Genomic DNA, 17,365 nt, shown 5'->3' on the forward strand with positions numbered 1-17,365 from the left:
AGTAATCCAGTAATAATAATAATGTACTGGGATTTCATCTTCCCTCTTAGGTTCAGTGTTTTGTTTTTCCCTTTTTCTGATCTGCTCCCTCTGAGAGTTTTAGCAGTCACACCATAATAACGTGTAAGTCCTAAAACCCCACGGAAGCTACTGTAAGCTTGTGAACAATAACTATTTTCTCTCAGGTATAGGCCACGAGCTTTGCGCTGATTTCTTTTACTGTACTTTCACAGGCAGTTAAAATCTGCTTACATGTGTGTACACGTGTTTACCGATAAAATGTAATGATTGTGCCTGCGGCTATAACTCTATCTGTGGTCATACCTTCACGACCATAGTGCCGTCCCCATCTCCCTCTCTGTCAGCATCTGCTCACTTTGGCGCTTCGGTTTTCAAGCTGTGAGGCCCACGTATTTGGCTCGTTCGCCAAGGCGGTCCGCCGCGGCTGCAGATAGGGCTGCAACACACGCCGTGGAGGCAAGTGAAGTACTTGGCAACCTTTAGCACTTATTGCCACAATGTACGGCAAAGTTGTACTCCTTTGGAAACATAACTCTGTCAAATCTGAACACGATACACATATTTTCAGATCCACTGTACACACCACTACCACCTGTAAATCGCAAGATCCAAACTGCCTCTTTGAACTTACCGTGTACAGCATGTTTTTCCTTCATTAAGTTTCATTTAAGGTGAACGAAATACTTCGTTGTTAGCGAGTGTGTTGAGACTTACAGGTGTTCAGTTGATTTCTCAGACGGTGCTGACAATATCCATGCAACACCCCTCCATAGGCCACTGACCATGCTATATAATGCTTGTTCGAGACTATCTTCTTCTTTTCTTTGTGGTGGCTCATCATCACAGCCGGCAAGCCTCAAGCCTCTGCTGCGGCACCGTGGGGTGACTGGCTACCTGGCGGCATGGTGTAGGCCACTCTCACCTCTCCATGCAATTATGTTTGGTCTGTCAGTCTGAAGTGTGTCCGTGTCCGTTTTGTGTGTCTGAGAGCACAATACACTCGGCTAAATTTCTGCCCAGAAGTGCCTGCGCTTGAAAGGCAGGCTTGTCACAGTGGCTGCTCTGCCTCCTGTGTCATCAAACTGACTGACGTAAGCTGTTTGTTCTGATCCATGAATCAATCAGTGATTAGTATACAGTACATTGATGGGTTTGTTTTTGTTTTTTTTATTATTTAAAAAAAAAAAAAAAGATTCTGACATTTTCAAAGCATCTACAAATCCTTAACAATTACTGGTGATGATGATGATGATGATACGTGGAACGCAAACAGCGCGAACTTGAGTTTGAGCGATTTTCAGTCGCTTAACATTTGACTGCTGCCAGTGCATTTTTTTTTAGAAATGGAGGTACCTACTGTGCAGTGGCAGAAATGGAAGATTAGAGTGATCGTATTTAATGCAAGGCGAGTGAGTCATTTCAGGTTGACAATGGCCCTTGATGCAGCAGACACTTCTAAGGAGCACTGTTTTGTGTTGCATCAAACTGAAGAGCAACGCTCTCTTTCCATTTGTACCCGCTCCCCGCTGGTCCTGTATCATGAATTTTTAACACATTTCTCTGTTTGGTATTCAAACATCATTAACAATGAGACAATGCACTTTAAATTATACTGTGGCTGATGATGTTTAAATGTGCCTTTTTATATGGTTACTTTTCATTTTTCTATCCCAATGCCAGTGCTCTTTATCCCCCTCGGTTATTTTCCTGTTTTGCTGTTGTTGTCTGTCTTATGTGGAAAAAATATCCACTCTCAAGTCACCTTCATAAATCTTTATGGATCTATGGACGTTAGCAGCTATTCTGTGTTGTGTGTGTGTGTGTGTGTGTGTGTGTGTGTGTGTGTGTGTTTCTAATTTACTGGTGCACCAGCTTCCCCTCAGTTTGACTTTCTTTTTGAAGTTCTACTAGAGTTAGAGATTCCCTAAATGTTTCAGAATTATTTTAGGCAGCACCCAGAGTCCAGAACCTTTGTAAATTGACATTATATTTCTTACACATCTACAAGTCACCGATCTTTTTATATGCATAAAATGTGTCCAAAATGTGATTTAATTGAAAACATTTTGGTGATCCTCACTCCACAGATTCCCAAACCTTTCGGTGTCCACATAAATCCTCAAGATTACTGCATGTGACAATGTTTGTTCTATAACAAATTTTAACTGTTATGTGATGGCCTTTTCTTTAAAGAGTCACTCTCGCTATTAAACTGCAACACATGTTTGTTATGTAGCTTCTTTCAAGAGCGGAGAAAATAAACAGCCCCCATAACTCCATTAGCTTACAAGCTGTATCTAATACGACCACAGACACACAAAACACACAATTTACCACTAACTGCATCTGACTGGTGCGAATTTTGTCTGATTAGAGGTGGTTGTCAGCACAGTTTTGATCCATTTCGGCCTTCGTGTCAGTGACAGGTCAAAACGTGGCTCATCTTCCCAGTGTGAGGATGTGATGGTGACGGCCATATTCCACCCTGGTCCCTGCTGAGCCTGTTGCGTGGTGAAATAACAGCAGGAGCTGACACTGTGGCTGATGGGAGAAGCCTGCAGGGCAGAGTTCGGCTCTCAATGTGATTTAGCCATCAAATGTGTTCCCCTTTTAGTGGTAATCTTGTCTTGTGAGCCATATTTAATTAAAGTTTTTCCACATTCAAATGTGAGACAATAGATGAGCCCTGTCTCGCCACCTGCACACGCCAATGCGTGCATGCGCTGCACACACACGCACGCACACACACACTCGAGCACATTACCGAGCTAATGAGTTATTTTCCTCACGTTGACAGCATGATGGGATGTGGGTTGGAAAAGAGCAACAGGACCTCAGGGCAGGTTGGACAGCACAAAGACCCTCTTGTAGCTGCCTGTCCCTCCCTTTCAGCTCCTGGCACATTCGATTGTCATGCGCTCCTCTGTGACAACAAATCTTCAATGTCTTCTTCTACCATTCTTTGATTTTGCGCATTCAACGTGAATCGATTGTCACGTTTGTTTGACTCTTGTCAGTTATTTTTCAAAAGCTTTACGTGTGTCTGAAACACTTTTCACTCCACCCTCTCCTCCGCACCGGCATGTTTTCCAAGTCCACGGCTGAGGCGGAGGAACAGTTCAATAAAGACCTTCATGCGCGGTCAGACAGACACTGTCAGACTGAAGTGCAGGTAGATTTTACCGAGCTGGCGCAGCTGCTACTTTCGAATTGACGTAGAATCTGTTGTGAACATGTTACTTAAACCTTTGTGAAAGTTAAAATGAATGTGGAATTCATACGGTGACATATTTCACTTTGGAGATGATTCACGACAGTTAGTGCTTTCACACATGAGAACGCGAATGTCTGAATCAGTGGGACCGGACATTAAACAGACTTCACCCTGAAATCTCGGTATAAAGTCCGTACAATGTCTGATTGAGCCGATGTATGAAAAGACTAGGCAGTTGTCCAGAGGATTCACAGCGAGCGGGTGGGCGTAGTGATGACGTGATCTTGCTGCCTATTGCACAGTACCCAGGCGCCACCCCTCGCCTAAGCCAAACAGAGTATTTCCAGTAGGTGAGAACGCATCTGACACGGACGATCTCCCGTTGTGAGCTACACGTGTGAAAGGGCAATGTCTGGAAAATCCGGCCCGGACATTGTCCGAAGCTCATATGAGAAAAACGGCTAATGATTGTGTTTGCGCTTTCTCTGCTGGAAAAAGTTGATGAGTTGACAAGATGTACCCAGCCTGTCGTGTTTGCATTCAGGAGAGCAGTCAGCCAGATCTGTGCTGGTGATGTAATGAGGACGTTTGGCCTGCCTGGGATAATGTGTTGCGTATTGACCGGTTCTCTGCACTCCAGTGCATTTTAAGGTTTGGCTGCCCCCTTGACCCTACAACCCTCCCCCGTTTAAGCTATTCACAAACATTGTCCTTTTTACAATCCTGCCGCTTGAAGGTTGTTGAAGTGTATTTTGTACCAGCAGACGACACGTTCCACCAGCCTTCAAAGGTGCTTTGTTTCTCTTTTTAAAAATATCCCTGAATAGGCCACAGTTTGTGTGGAAATAGATGCCACCACATGCACTGGACATAACACCGGAAGTAAGCTATGGGCTTAATTTTACACGTGTCAGTTTTACTCTGAGATGTTATTTATAAACGCTGCCTCAGGGTGGGTGTGACAATGCTTAGCCTCTGTCATGGAGCAGCTGGACTGAGAGAGAGGCAGAGGGAGGAGGACAGAGCATGGAAGTAGGCTAGAGCTGGGAGACAGGGGAGAGGGCAGACAGTGGAGCCAGCTCTTTATTTTAGGTGCCCTTTATCAATATAGACAAATAAAGTCATGTGATAATTAGAAAAATGGGTTTTTTTTCCCCTGCCGTCAAGTGTATGTTCATTTTGTTCAATTTTTCTCGTTTCTTTGCAAACTACTTTTCAAAATAAATTGTTTATAATAGAACAATATATCTGCTAAGCATGAGACCCTGATCATTAACACGATGGACCGATCTGAGTGATTTTCAGCTTCAGGCTCCAAGTTGTATTTGGCCTCCATATAAACAAACAAGTGTTAGGAACATAATTAAGTCACTGAATATACAGAGTTTATCTTAATATAGATTTTTTTTTTCTTCCCCCAAACAGATGATTAAGCTAAAAGTGTTCTTTGCCTTGAGGAAGTTAAATCAGCTAAAATGTTTGCTTTTGTCAACATTTCTTTTTTCATGTCAATGAAAAGACACATAAAAGGTCAAGTTGTCAGTGAGTTGCCTCAGACCAGTGACAATACAACTTCCTCATGTTAACATATGGTTTAGAGGCCCAGGCAATGCTCTGCATTTTATTGGCTATTTTATTACAGCTCATCTATACTTAACATTTCTACTGACCATTTTCTAAAGTATACTGCTAAAGCTGGAACTTAAAGATTATTGAAACACCCCACACGTTGCAACTTATTTCGACCGGCATATACACATTTTTAAAATATCTTGACAGCCAGAAAGAACCATGTACTGTATTGAGCGAATTAGCAGTGGACAAAAAACTGAACGAATGGGTTCACTATGACAGAGGTAGCCACCTCCTGTGAAAACAAAAAAAAAAAAATCATGTGGGACAGCACCAAACCACAAATTTATCATCCGTGAAACTTTTTGCCTTCTTTATTTATCCTGTAATTCATGAAAAAAGGCAAAACAAACAAAAAAACAGAGTCAAAAACACAGGTTTGGGTAAAATAGTGCAAGGAGAGATGTGCGCAACAAGGACAGTAAACTGCAGAGCGATAAAACCTGGATGGACTGGATCATGAAGTAATATTCTTTAAATCATGGCACAATACTATTTTTTTTTTTTCATTTTTGGACAGGGTGTCCTACCTCTGAAGCTGATAGTGCCAATTCCAGTCATAAAATTTTAGGGAGAACGACAGATTCTGAATCAGAAGGTAAATTGTGAAACGCCGCATACTGTATAATTTAATCTCCTGACTGTCAGCAGCAACTGGCTCAGACTAGAATAGACTCAGGGGGCTAGGTCAAATCAGTTGTAGTTTCTCAATAAAAACTAATAATAACTGATATCTCATGTAACTGCTGAATAATTGAAAATTGGCCAAACAGTTGTTGTGTCCCCTGCACCTGAAAGTGGAATGTGGATGATTTAATACTATGTATTCCCTAGCAGCTGTTGGTTTCACTTCTTGTCACTTTAGTATGAAAATCAACTTTCACAGACTTGAGATCCATGTTTTGTTTTTTGTTTGTTTGTTTGTTTTGTTTTGTTTTTTGCATCAAGTGAAGCCGAAAGCGCTGAACCTTCCAGATGGTTCGTCCATATGCCGGTGGGAAGTTCCAGCACCTAACATCTGAGAGCCGACTTCTGATCGGCACCAAATTAACAAGCTAAAAACCTGAAAAAACAAGTTAACGTGAACATTGGTAGATATTTCTCACTCAAGAGGTTGCTGTGATGCAGCTGACTCAGATCTTGACTGAAGCAACCTTGCAGTCTTTTTGGAGCTTCCCACAAGCCCTTAAATGTATTCGTGCAGATGACAGTCTCTACTGTGAACTGCAGCATTTTTATAAGTTTGACAGGGAAATTAAGACAACAAAATGTTCACTGTGGTGAATTGTCTATTTCAAGTAAGTTTTAAAGAAGCAGAATTCAACTTCAATTCAATCCACCGCCTAAATTCAAGACACAAGATTAAAACAAGCTTTTACTATCAATTTGATTGACACGTCTAATATAATCGAATTTATTAAAGCTTTCTATTGTTATTAAAGGTATATACATCACATTACATCATTACATCAGTATTGTTTTCAAACACAGGATTAAAAATACTTTCAGTTATGATCAGTTTAGAAATGCCGGTGCTAATTGCTAGGTGCTCCTTGTCAGTAATGTGAAGTATACACGATTTTTAGTAAAACACGCAAAAACACCAGTCTGTTCCTTTAGGACACAATGAAACTAGCTTCAGCATCATATGGTGGTTTGTTTGTGAGCACCCTTTCTATTCACTGTGCTACGGTGTAAAGGGGAGCAGTAAGATTGCTTTGAATGGTGGGTGGCACTTGAGTTTCCTAACAGGAAGTGCTTACGTTGACGAATGGCAGTTTTTCCTCAGAGGAAAGAGTGGGTGACACGAGTTCAAGTTTGGTTTCACTTTGTCCATGTCAGAGAACATGCTTGCATTTTTTTGAGACCCCGGGGAATAAAAAAGCAAAGCAAAAACAAAACCAAAAAAAAAAAAACCTCTCAGCTGGGCTTTAAAACACACTCGTCACATGCTGCTAACACCGTGCTGAGATTGTTGCAAGTTAATTGAGGACAACAAGGACGCTGATGATGACTGAGGGCCAGTACAGGAGGGATTGCAGTGTTGCTCCTGCTGTCTGGACGGCTTAAGTTGCAATATAATGCGCACTGGCTCACTAGTGAGGAACATCGGAACATGTCAGTGAGCAGAAGAGGATGTCTGTTACTTAGATTGTTCCGTCCCTCCTCACACAAGCACACTCACACCCAGAGCTGCTCCCTGTCTCATCGTGTACGCTGTGTCTTTGGCAGAACAACCCAGTAAGGGCTTGGCTCAAACCTTACATTTCTTTTTGTTGACTTCTCCCAATGTCGAGTAAGAGAACTTGTTCTTTCTTTTGAGAGCTGATCTTTCCATTGAGAGCTGATTGACTCATAGAAATGCTTTTAAGCTTTCCTCTGTTTGGTATTTAGTCTGCTCCAGGAACTGATGAGTATGACGTGATTGCTCCTGATACATGACACACAGTGTGTACTTTTTAAATCAGTGTAAATCTGCATGTCAGTCTATAAAAACTTGCCCAGGGTAGAATCACACTTCGCAAGCTAATTTGCCTTTGGGGCAACAAGTGTTGAATGATTAAAGGCCCCTCTAGCTGCTCAACAACTGCAAAGTATACATTTTAGAGCTTCTCAAGGACAGTAACAACAACAACAGCAGCAGCAGCAGCAGCGAGTTAACCACCCGAGGTGGACGTTGAGTTCCGTATTGTTCTTCCACATCCAAGAGGGAGAGTCGCCCTGTCATCACACCACCCCCCTACACCCCCACCTGCGCAGAAAGTGTTATAGCTATGATACATTTTTGAGGCTGTATGTTCATTTCTTGAATTGCATTCTCTAAAGCAAGTGAGGGTACTGAGTTTATAGTTTGGTCTGAACTGGATTGGTCTGAGCTTTGAAGGCAGTAGATAAGAGGAAAAAGCAAGGGTGTTCATCATAGTTTTATAGCAAAGTTTTGCTTGTTTCTGTAAGCTTTAGTTTAGGAATAGATTAATAATCAGACGGAGTGAAAATGAAGCAATCCTCCTTTACTTTGGCCCTCTATGGGATGGTATGGAGAGCCCTGTACAGCTGCATCAGGACAGGGTTTTGATTTGTTTGTTTTTAGCAGTTGCGTAAAGCTAGCTGGATCCCATTCTCCTCTTTTCTTATCCAGACATTCTCAACTCATAAATATGCCATGATTCTGCATAGTGGGTGAAAAAGAAAACCAGTGTAGTTGTTCCTCGCATCTTTGCCAGTGTTTTGTGAAGGGACTGAGGGGAAAAAAAAACTGATTTGACTTCAACCTGATGTTGAACTGTGTGCTTTTTGGCATCTCAGGGAATAGAATCAAACACCTGAGGCGGACGTGGAGTCATTTATTTAACTGGCAATTCCTCAGTTGAGTGAAATGACTGTCTGGTGTTACCATGGTGCTCAGTAGGTTTAGCTGCGGCATTTAGTGTTTGTGTGTTTTAGAGAGAGGGAGAGAGTGCGGGAGAGAGCGAGAGAGGAAGGTAAAAGAGGTTGCCAGTGCAGTAAATTCAAATTGGACAACAAAAGTATGTGTGAGTGTGAGAACAGCTTTGGAGATGGAGCCAAGACCTTCCTCCCTCTTTTGGAAAAGAACGGCAATAAAGATAAAAGAGAACAACAACTGATGATCTTTGAAGGGGGAGCCAAGGTAAAAGTGAAGCGTCTGCGTATGCGCATGTGGGCATAATGTATGCTCATAAATACAGGGAGTTGACAAAATACCAGGAACACCTTACGATGTGTTGCAATCCAGATATAACACCACAGACTCAGATCTGATTACCACATGGTTGAGTCGACAGCTCTGTGACAAACCAAACTGAACATTATACACTTCATAAATGCAGTGTTTATAGCAGGGCATTTGTAACTAATTGCGCTATATTGCACCATTATTTTGCCCATCCTTGTCCTCTCAGACAAGGTGAAGACGTGTAAATTGTCCAGCTGAGATAATAACCTCCTGTGTCGAGTCCACCGTGTTTCCCGAAAGCCGAGCCAAAAGCGCTTCATCATTTCTGTTATGAGAAGAGAAATACATTAGTGAGCATTAACATGAAGCCCACAATAAACATCTGCGATAACTGCTTAGGTAAACCTCTTCGCACTTTTGGCTTTTTGACTGCGTCATGGCTTCGGGTAATTCATAGATGTTTACCCTCACTGCTGGTCTCAACACACATGACGTGTTAAATCAGTGGTCGTAGAAGGGTATCAAAGTGGGATTTGTCACAGCGATCAGTAGCCACTTCCGATTCTCCTCGTGTCTTCTATCTATTTGTTTAGTTAAATTGGAGTCATAACACCATCAGGCAGGCCGGTATTTTGTTTTGAGCTGTGCCATGGGTCGATGTGGTCTCTAGTAGGTAGATGGATGCAGTATGAGCAGAGCACTCAGACCTGCTGAAGGGGGCATAGGTACAGTTACATGACATGAGGTCTACCTTACTACGTGCAATGAGATACAGACCTTGACGAATCCTAGGCACAACTTTTAAACATTTATGTTAAATTGTTTATCTGATGGGCTTTGCTGCTGAAAAGGAGGCAGTGTTGTGCTCATCGGTCTCGGCTGGAAGGGAGTTTTTAGGTAGCGAAAGAGTTAAATTGAAGGATGACAGAGAAGCTAGGAAGGATTGAGCCAAGGAAGACAGAGCCAGACAGTAAAATAAAGATACTCACATATTTGTCTGGGGACTTCTGCCAGCATGTGGGCTCCTGATGTTCAGCCTTGTCAGGGTCCAGCCAGGAATAAGAGCGGTCTCAATCACGATAAGCCCATCTTCAGAGTCTCGCTTTTCGGGCTTCAGGATGACTGGCACGGCCCTCTGTCAGGCTGTAGTTCAAACCTTAATGCGGCAGCCATGGCACTTTTCAGCCTCTTGATCGGCCACTTTCTGTCTGCTGAAACAAGCATGGGAGCAGAACAGAAAGAATTAGTATAGCAAATCAGATATTGGCTTTTTATTATAAAGTGTATTTGTATGCTTCATGTAGATCTTTGCTATCAATTGGACTTTCATCCTACGCCACGGATGCATCAGTCTAGTTTTTCTTAGAGAAGAGACAAAATTGAGGCTCAAAGAAAAACATACAGTATCACAACTTGGGTTTTATTTTGTATGTCTTGCCACTGCTTTCCTTGGTTGAGCCAACACTGTACTCACCAAGTGTAATGCTGAGATCTTGTGGTGGCTTTGCTAAAAATTGGGCCAATGTGACAAAAAGCGTGGTCAACCAGATCTTCCTACTCTTCTGTCAGACTTGTTTGAAAGAGAAAATGAAGGTTCCTATTGAAGTTATTACCCAAACAGTTTACAGACCAACGTCCTGGTACAACTTTGGTTCTGTCTACATTAGAATGCAATTTTTGTGTTTGAAAACAATCCCCCCCTGCTCCCTGTGATGATTGATGATTGTATTTTAATGCAGCCAAACTCACAATATCGTTGTTCTCATTTACATATTTTTCTGTTTCTGTTGTTAGACACCAAAACAAGTATGAAATAGTGGTTCAATCATAGTGGTGAATAAATACTACCTGTTAATCAGCGACCATTTCCAAGTTGCTGCACTGCAGTGTGCTTAAAATCATCATTTTATGTTTATGACAAACAAAAGTGTAAATACAGGTTGATGACAACAGCTATACTGACATTTAAAGTGATCGATTACAGAGAAGGTTGGAGGTGACAGAAAGTTCTCCCTAACTTTACTCCCAAAAAGCCTCCGACCCTCACTGGGCAGGCAGGCAGGGCATCATTTTGCAGAAGTTCAGTTTTTCCCGTCCACACTAAAATGACAATAATAGTATTTAAAGAATTATCCGCTCTGGAGACCATTTTGGATAAGCTTTGTTTTTGGGTGAGAGCACCACTGGCGTTGTGAGGACAGAGGGCTGAAAAAAGAGATAAAATTATGCGGTTTTTGGAACCAACCCAATATGGACGAACGCTTTGTTTCCTACTGTATTTGCTGTATGTAGTTTGACAAGCTCACAGTTTCGATCTTTGGAGAGCAAGTGCTTACGAGAGTATTATGTTATCATAACTGTTAGAGCCAATTTCCAGAGCTAAGAAAATAAAACTGAAGTTGTAATAAACCTTAGTTTTTCCTTTAATTTTTTTTTAAAAGTAATCAAAAACAGGTTGGAGAAAATCTGTTCATGTATTTACACATTACATAGTATAACATAGCTTTCTTGCCATATCCCTACCGTCTCTGTTGGTTCTGTCATTTGCCACAAACGTCTTTTTAATTTCAGCAGTTCCAAGATCCCTACAGAGCATCACTTAGAGAGCTTTGCCTGTTTAATTCTCAGGGAGGAAAGAATGGGAAGAATTTGTCCATTTTCATAAACTATGTTATAATATTGACGTGTCCAGGACAACTGGAATAAAGAGAAATCTGTTCAGCGGATTTTCCCTTTCACCCATTCAGTTCTCCCTAAATCTCTCGTGCTTTTTGTTACAGCACCAGTCCTCATGAAGAAAAAAAAAAAGTTTCTTCAGAAGCACCCAAGGTTGACTCACTTCCTCCTTTTGCTTTCTCTCATGCTCTCTCTCTCTCTCTTTCTCTCTGGCTCTTTCTCTCTCTCTCTCTCTCTCTTTCTGTCTGTCTCAGGTTTTGTGGTGCTCCTCTTTACAGTTTCCTGCTGTTACATGGTAACACATAGCTGAAGGCAAGAGGTAAGGTGGATTTTGTGTTTTTTTTTTTTTTTTTTTTTTTTTAATCTGCAGTAAAGTTAGTGGTAAAATGGATGACATGTTACGGCACCGAAAGTTTCTGGTTAAGAGAGGAAAGTGTCAAAGAAAGGGACTTTAGTTTTCGCAGCATATTTAGGTTCTTACTAGGGCATTTGGATGTTGCGGTTAGTCAAAGTGAAACAGCTGCTGGGAAGCGCCTCGTTCTCCCGCTGGAGGTGAGAACGGAGGTGCTAATGGTGGGCAATAGGGTCTCGAGCCTTCACGTTAGAGAGCTGTTGAAGAGACAAACAAAGCAGAAAACGCCAGTTTCTCCCGGTTTCTTTTGGCAGCACAACAAACTCTACAAAGCTTTAGTTCCCAGCATGCTCTGTGTGCCTATTTGTATGTCTGTGTAATAGAGGATGGTGCAGAAAAACAGTCCTTCACCCACAATGTGTGTCATAGAAAGAGTTGACAGAAAAGGTTTTCATGCTTTTCCTGTTTGGTTCCTCCTCCAATCAGCTGATAGTTTCGAACGCTGATGCCCTCACAGATAAAGCATGTGCAGGTTATTCATTCGAAAAGCACTTAATTGTCTTTTGAAAATATATTGCGAGAATGCCTTCTCATGCCTGCGATTTGCCTTCACATTCACAATCTGAGAACAGTCTGAACATGTAGGCTACAAGAAAGATGAAGGAGCATTTAGTGTTGTGCTTGTGGATTTCCAGCTCTTTGTTCCAGGTATCAAAAATGTACTCAGCCAAATAGCACACCACTTTGCTGATTTGATCAAATTATACACTAATGGCTTTGTCAGCCGGGACAAGTGCAACACAAGATACTTGATGACTATTTCTCAGTAGCAGAGGAAAAAGAGCATCTCAAACCACTGTCACTATCTAACCGTACAGATAAGTAGAAGAATCATAAATTATTTCTTCTAATTACAATTTTTAACTTTAAAGATATGGAGTAATTAAGTCATTCTGCAAACTTTTTTGACATAACAATTACAAAATACCTACACAATAATATTTAGTATTGTCCTGGCTAACTCTCTGAAAGCGTTTTTTCCTTACCATATTATGAATTAAGTTCTTTGTGCGTTTTTATTTGATCAGTACCATCAAAGTCCCTTTCACTGTGACAGTTACAAGTCCCTTAAAGGCATCTGCCATGTGCGACTGGTTTGATTTCATCACACAGTTTGATGAAACGGTCTGTCAGGATCCATGGATCCAAGCTTTTGGTCCGAGGAGAGGTGAGCGGCTCATGGTACGCCTAGCACCTTCCTATCGTAGCGGTATGAATGTGGCTACTTTCCAGTCGGAAGTCTTCAGTGGAAAAGAACAAGCTGGAAGGTCAAAGTTTGAAGTTCAGGACATATTCGGAGTGATATTGGTGCAGGAGTATTAGCACAGGCTAACAGGATTACAGTCTACAGATGCAAATGCCGTAAGGAGTGGAATTATCTTTCTGAGCTCATCTTACCCAGACGCACATGCGCACACAGTAGGTGAACATGCACACATATGGGCACATATATGAGGGCCGATTTGTGCCATGACACACACGTACATGCGCTTTGCCCTGTGATCAGATCAGAAGAAATATTTGTGACGAGGGTTTTTGAGTTTTTCATTAAATTCATTTATTATCCAGCTGGCTCACGGCATCATTAGATAGATGACTGAAGGTCATTTGTGGAAGTCATGGGATCCTCTTCAATTTGATGCAGTTTCTTTTTGTGCAGGGAAGTGGTTTCCTGTTTTGTTTTGTTTTTTACGCAATACCCAAGACAATGTGCACAGTTTCAAATTACTATAAACTTACAGTTACTGACAAGCTTCTGTTCTTAAAGAGGAAATAAATGTTTAAAATAGGAAAAGGAAACCTCTCTCCAAGATTAGCAGCAGCAACATAGCCTTGTGGGTATTGTGGATATTGTAAACTAGAGGTTTCATGAGTGAAGGAAATGAGCCAGCGAGAGAGAAAGTGAACGAGAGATGAAAAGAGACACAGACAAAGAGGAAAAAGTATATCAACTTTCTTTTCTGCCTTATTACTCTGTGTATGATGCTATTTGTTGGTCTGTTTCTTACTTTTACATTAACACACAAAAGATGCACACATTTTCAAGCAGAACCATTGACACAACAGGCACCTACAGCTACACACACGCGCACACACACACACACACACACACACACACACACACACATACATACCACAAACTTCCCGCGTACTCATATCACTCAGTCTTTTACTGACAGTGACTGTGCCATTTTTGAGAAGGGCGAGTGGGTGTTTTGACTGGAAACAGGTAGCAGTGACCCAACATAAAGTCCTCTCAACCAAGACACAGCAGCAACCATTGTGGAGCTGTTGTTTGAGCCCTCAATGTGTTTAGGGTAAATACACACGACCAGCTCAACCGCTGTGGCTTGGAGCTGCAGTCGTGCAGGGAAACCAGAAACATCTGTACACTGTAGGTTTCGTTTCACATAATGTATACTGTGTAAACTTGTAGTAGTTTGTTAGGGAGTTTGGTTCAGTTAATTGTGGATTTAGTCAACTCACAATGTGGATTTCCTTAACAATTAGAATATTGCTCCTTCTCTGTATAACATTTCCAGACAATTGACTCCCCCTGTCAAGCTTTCCGTTCTCACACTAATAGTTTACAATGATATGGTGGCAGATTTACCACTTGAAATGCTTGGTAATTTTTTCAAACAATGGATCGTTGATTTCACGCAGATTTATACAAAACCAGTCATTTAATTTCTAGCTGGCAACCGATGATTTTGTCGGCTGAAATGAAAACTGTTGCAGGCAGATTATATCAGCTGTAGCAAGCTAATTGACTTTCGCTTATTTGAAAAAGGCCGTCTCTGGCTGACTTTTCAGTGTCTCTCTGCATTTCCAAACAGTATGTTTCACTTTTTTTTTTTTTTTTCACACCTCAATCTAATAAACATCAGGACAGATCTGCTAATGTTACCCTAAACTCTCACACCATCAGGGACTGGCATCAACACAGTGCATGTAATCGTCAAAGCTTCTTTTTTTTTTACATCACCTATCAACCAACAAACTAATGTAGTCAGTTAATCATGTTCTCCTTGGCCTTGGAATTCATGCTCGATTACTACTCTAGCTAATAAGTTGGTTAGCCAACACACTTTTTGAACCATTCTTTGGACTCCTGAGTTTGCATTTTTTGTTTTGCAGAAGCTATTTCGACGCCACCCTCCAAGTATCACAGTCTGTGTCCTCAATTGTCTTTTTCTCATCATCTTACATGTCTTCATTCCTTTACTCTTTTCATTAAGTTTTGTTTCCTGCTCTCTAATCTATAACCCAGGGCTTTTTCATCCTCAGGGTGTTGACGATGGCAGTGTGGATTCAGGCCCAGCAGCTCCAGGGAGATGCTCTGCACCAGATGCAGTCTCTGTATGGTCAGCACTTCCCAATTGAGGTGCGACATTATCTGTCCCAGTGGATAGAGGGCCAGCTGTGGTGAGTTGCTCCTCAGCACAAACAGAATAAGTGTGTGTACAGTTATGCCCACATGCCTGAGCAAATGTTTGTGTTGTATGTTTGTCCATGAGAGCATATTTGGTCAGTTCCTTTTTTCTTGTCCATTTTTTGTTTGTTCTTTTCAGCACCTTAAAGTTCATTACCTAACCATGTGCGTGCATTTATTCATGTGTCTGCGTTGCTTGTATGTGTCTTGTGTGTGTGCGTGTGTGTGTGTGTGTGTGTGTGTGTGTGTGTGTGTGTGTGTGTGTGTGTGTGTGTGTGTGTGTGTGTGTGTGTGTGTGTGTGTGTGTGTTTTTAGGGATGTCATAGACCTGGAGAACCCACAGGAAGAGTTCAAGGCCAAACGCCTGCTGGACAGTCTGATACAGGAGCTGCAGAACAAGGCTGAGCACCAGGTGGGAGAAGACGGCTTCCTCCTCAAAATCAAACTGGGACACTATGCCAGCCAGCTCAAGGTAAGTCTCTTGGAAATGCGTCTCAGCAGCCATGATAACGGTACTGCATACCTAGCAATATACAGCACCTTAAAATTCTTATCTTTTGGCTCACCTGCCAATGGCCAGCAAGCTGAAAAAATGCCAACTTTTCGGCTTTGATTTGCAGTCGGAGAGGACAATTGCGGTCACACAAATACCAAAAGCAGTATGTGTATCAACTGTGCGGTTATTGTCAGATTTATCAGCGAAGGAGAAATTTCACTGGCACCTGAAAAATTCTGACCTTGATATCTTTTGTCATGAAAACGTGTGATACTTTCTGTATTGCCAAGCAGAAGACTGAAAAATACTGGAACATGAAATGCCTACAATTCATGCAATCAAGCAAGCCAAAGAGACCTCGAGAGGAATATTTAAGAAATGAGACCATAAAACTCAGAATCCCACCTGCTTAGACTGTGGCTACGTTTTCAGCGAGAGATTTGAATTGTTTACAATGTGACAAGATGATAAGCAAGTGGTTGGAAGGCACAACTGTTCCGCTCAGATGCCTCCCTTGCCATAGTTCTCAGAAACAGCACACAGTGCACAAAATGTTTTAAGAACAGGTTGTATCCACCATGAGCAAAACAAGAGGACAGCCCGAGTGAGGGCTTTGGTAGCCAGCCAGCGCTGCTATTTATGACCGAGCTCCCTCATCACAGATCTGTTCTTCTGTTTGTCTTCTCCCCTCGCTGAAGCCAGGTAGAGAAGCAAGGTTCGGGGGCTGGCTGTGCAAAATCAAACTGCAATCCCGAATTCCTACCACACTGTTTTTTGTTTTTTTGTTTGTTTGTTTGTTTTTGTTTTGTTTTATACGTCTATGGTCGTGTACTTACCTATAATCATGTGTGATACATAAAATGTTTTCTGGATGGCTTATATTACTTTTGAGACCCTACCTTACCTTAAAAATTCAGAATAATGCAGTTGAACAACTACTGTTGATGCCTAGTGTTCTTCATCTCATAACATTTGGTGTCTCCTTGTAAACTCAGTGTGATTAAAAAAATTCAACTTTTAATACAACTTCATTCTTCCACTTGGAATAAGAAACAACAAGAATATCACCAACTGACTCACAACAGTATTTTTTAAACTGAAAGCGAAACCGCAATGTGCTACACTGCTCATCAAAAACATGTTACTGTAACACATAAACCACTCCACTCTGGTGTGTATGCAACAATGTGTGTGTATGTTAATGAGTCATGTCTCTGTATGAAGTGCTCCGAGCTTCAGAGATGGGTCTCATTAGGCCCATCTAATGGGTTTTAGTGTGTCTGCGGCATTGGCTCCAGAACTTAGCGAGCTTCCCTTGATGCGACTAAATTGGTGAGTCTTGTGTGCAGCGTCCGCTCCACTCGTCGGGGGCTAACAGGCCTTAACACAGCACATGTGCTCCTCGTCTTTCAGAGCACGTATGACCGCTGTCCTCTGGAGTTGGTCCGATGCATCAAACACATCCTTTATACGGAGCAGAGGCTCGTCAGGGAGGCTACAAATGTAAGTAGGATGCATGTGTGCGCTGTGAAATACATACGCAGCCTGACACCTGAATGCGCACTTCTGCTCATTTGTCCGCGCGCAGACATCCTTGCTGGGATATAGACTTGCAAACACCTGTGGCTCTTCCATGCATTATTCATTTCATAGCCTGTGCAGAGCCTGCAAACACAAACAGAAGCTCAACTAAATAATGGTGACTGATTCAGTGACTGGGTAATTGGGTAACTACTCTGTGTTTCCTCCATTTATCTCCCAATGTCTGCAGATTCCCCTTGGAA

General features: G+C 41.9%; 1 protein-coding gene across 2 annotated transcripts in view; it reads left to right on the top strand.

Moving 5' to 3' along the window:
- The window catches only part of stat5a (signal transducer and activator of transcription 5a), a 49,356-nt gene that overhangs the window by 17,910 nt on the left and 14,081 nt on the right, over nt 1–17,365 (top strand). Inside the window, exons 2-5 of one of the 2 annotated variants that reach the window (XM_040119338.1) lie at nt 11,492–11,556; nt 14,941–15,078; nt 15,401–15,557; nt 16,995–17,084. In XM_040119338.1, the coding sequence (XP_039975272.1) occupies nt 14,951–15,078; nt 15,401–15,557; nt 16,995–17,084 (375 nt within the window). In that variant the 5' untranslated portion in view covers nt 11,492–11,556; nt 14,941–14,950. The remainder of the gene's footprint in view (nt 1–11,491; nt 11,557–14,940; nt 15,079–15,400; nt 15,558–16,994; nt 17,085–17,365) is intronic. The other variant, XM_040119346.1, reaches the window with a different exon arrangement.

Source organism: Xiphias gladius, chromosome 3 (genome assembly GCF_016859285.1).
Source record: "Xiphias gladius isolate SHS-SW01 ecotype Sanya breed wild chromosome 3, ASM1685928v1, whole genome shotgun sequence".
Classification (NCBI taxonomy): domain Eukaryota; kingdom Metazoa; phylum Chordata; class Actinopteri; order Istiophoriformes; family Xiphiidae; genus Xiphias; species Xiphias gladius.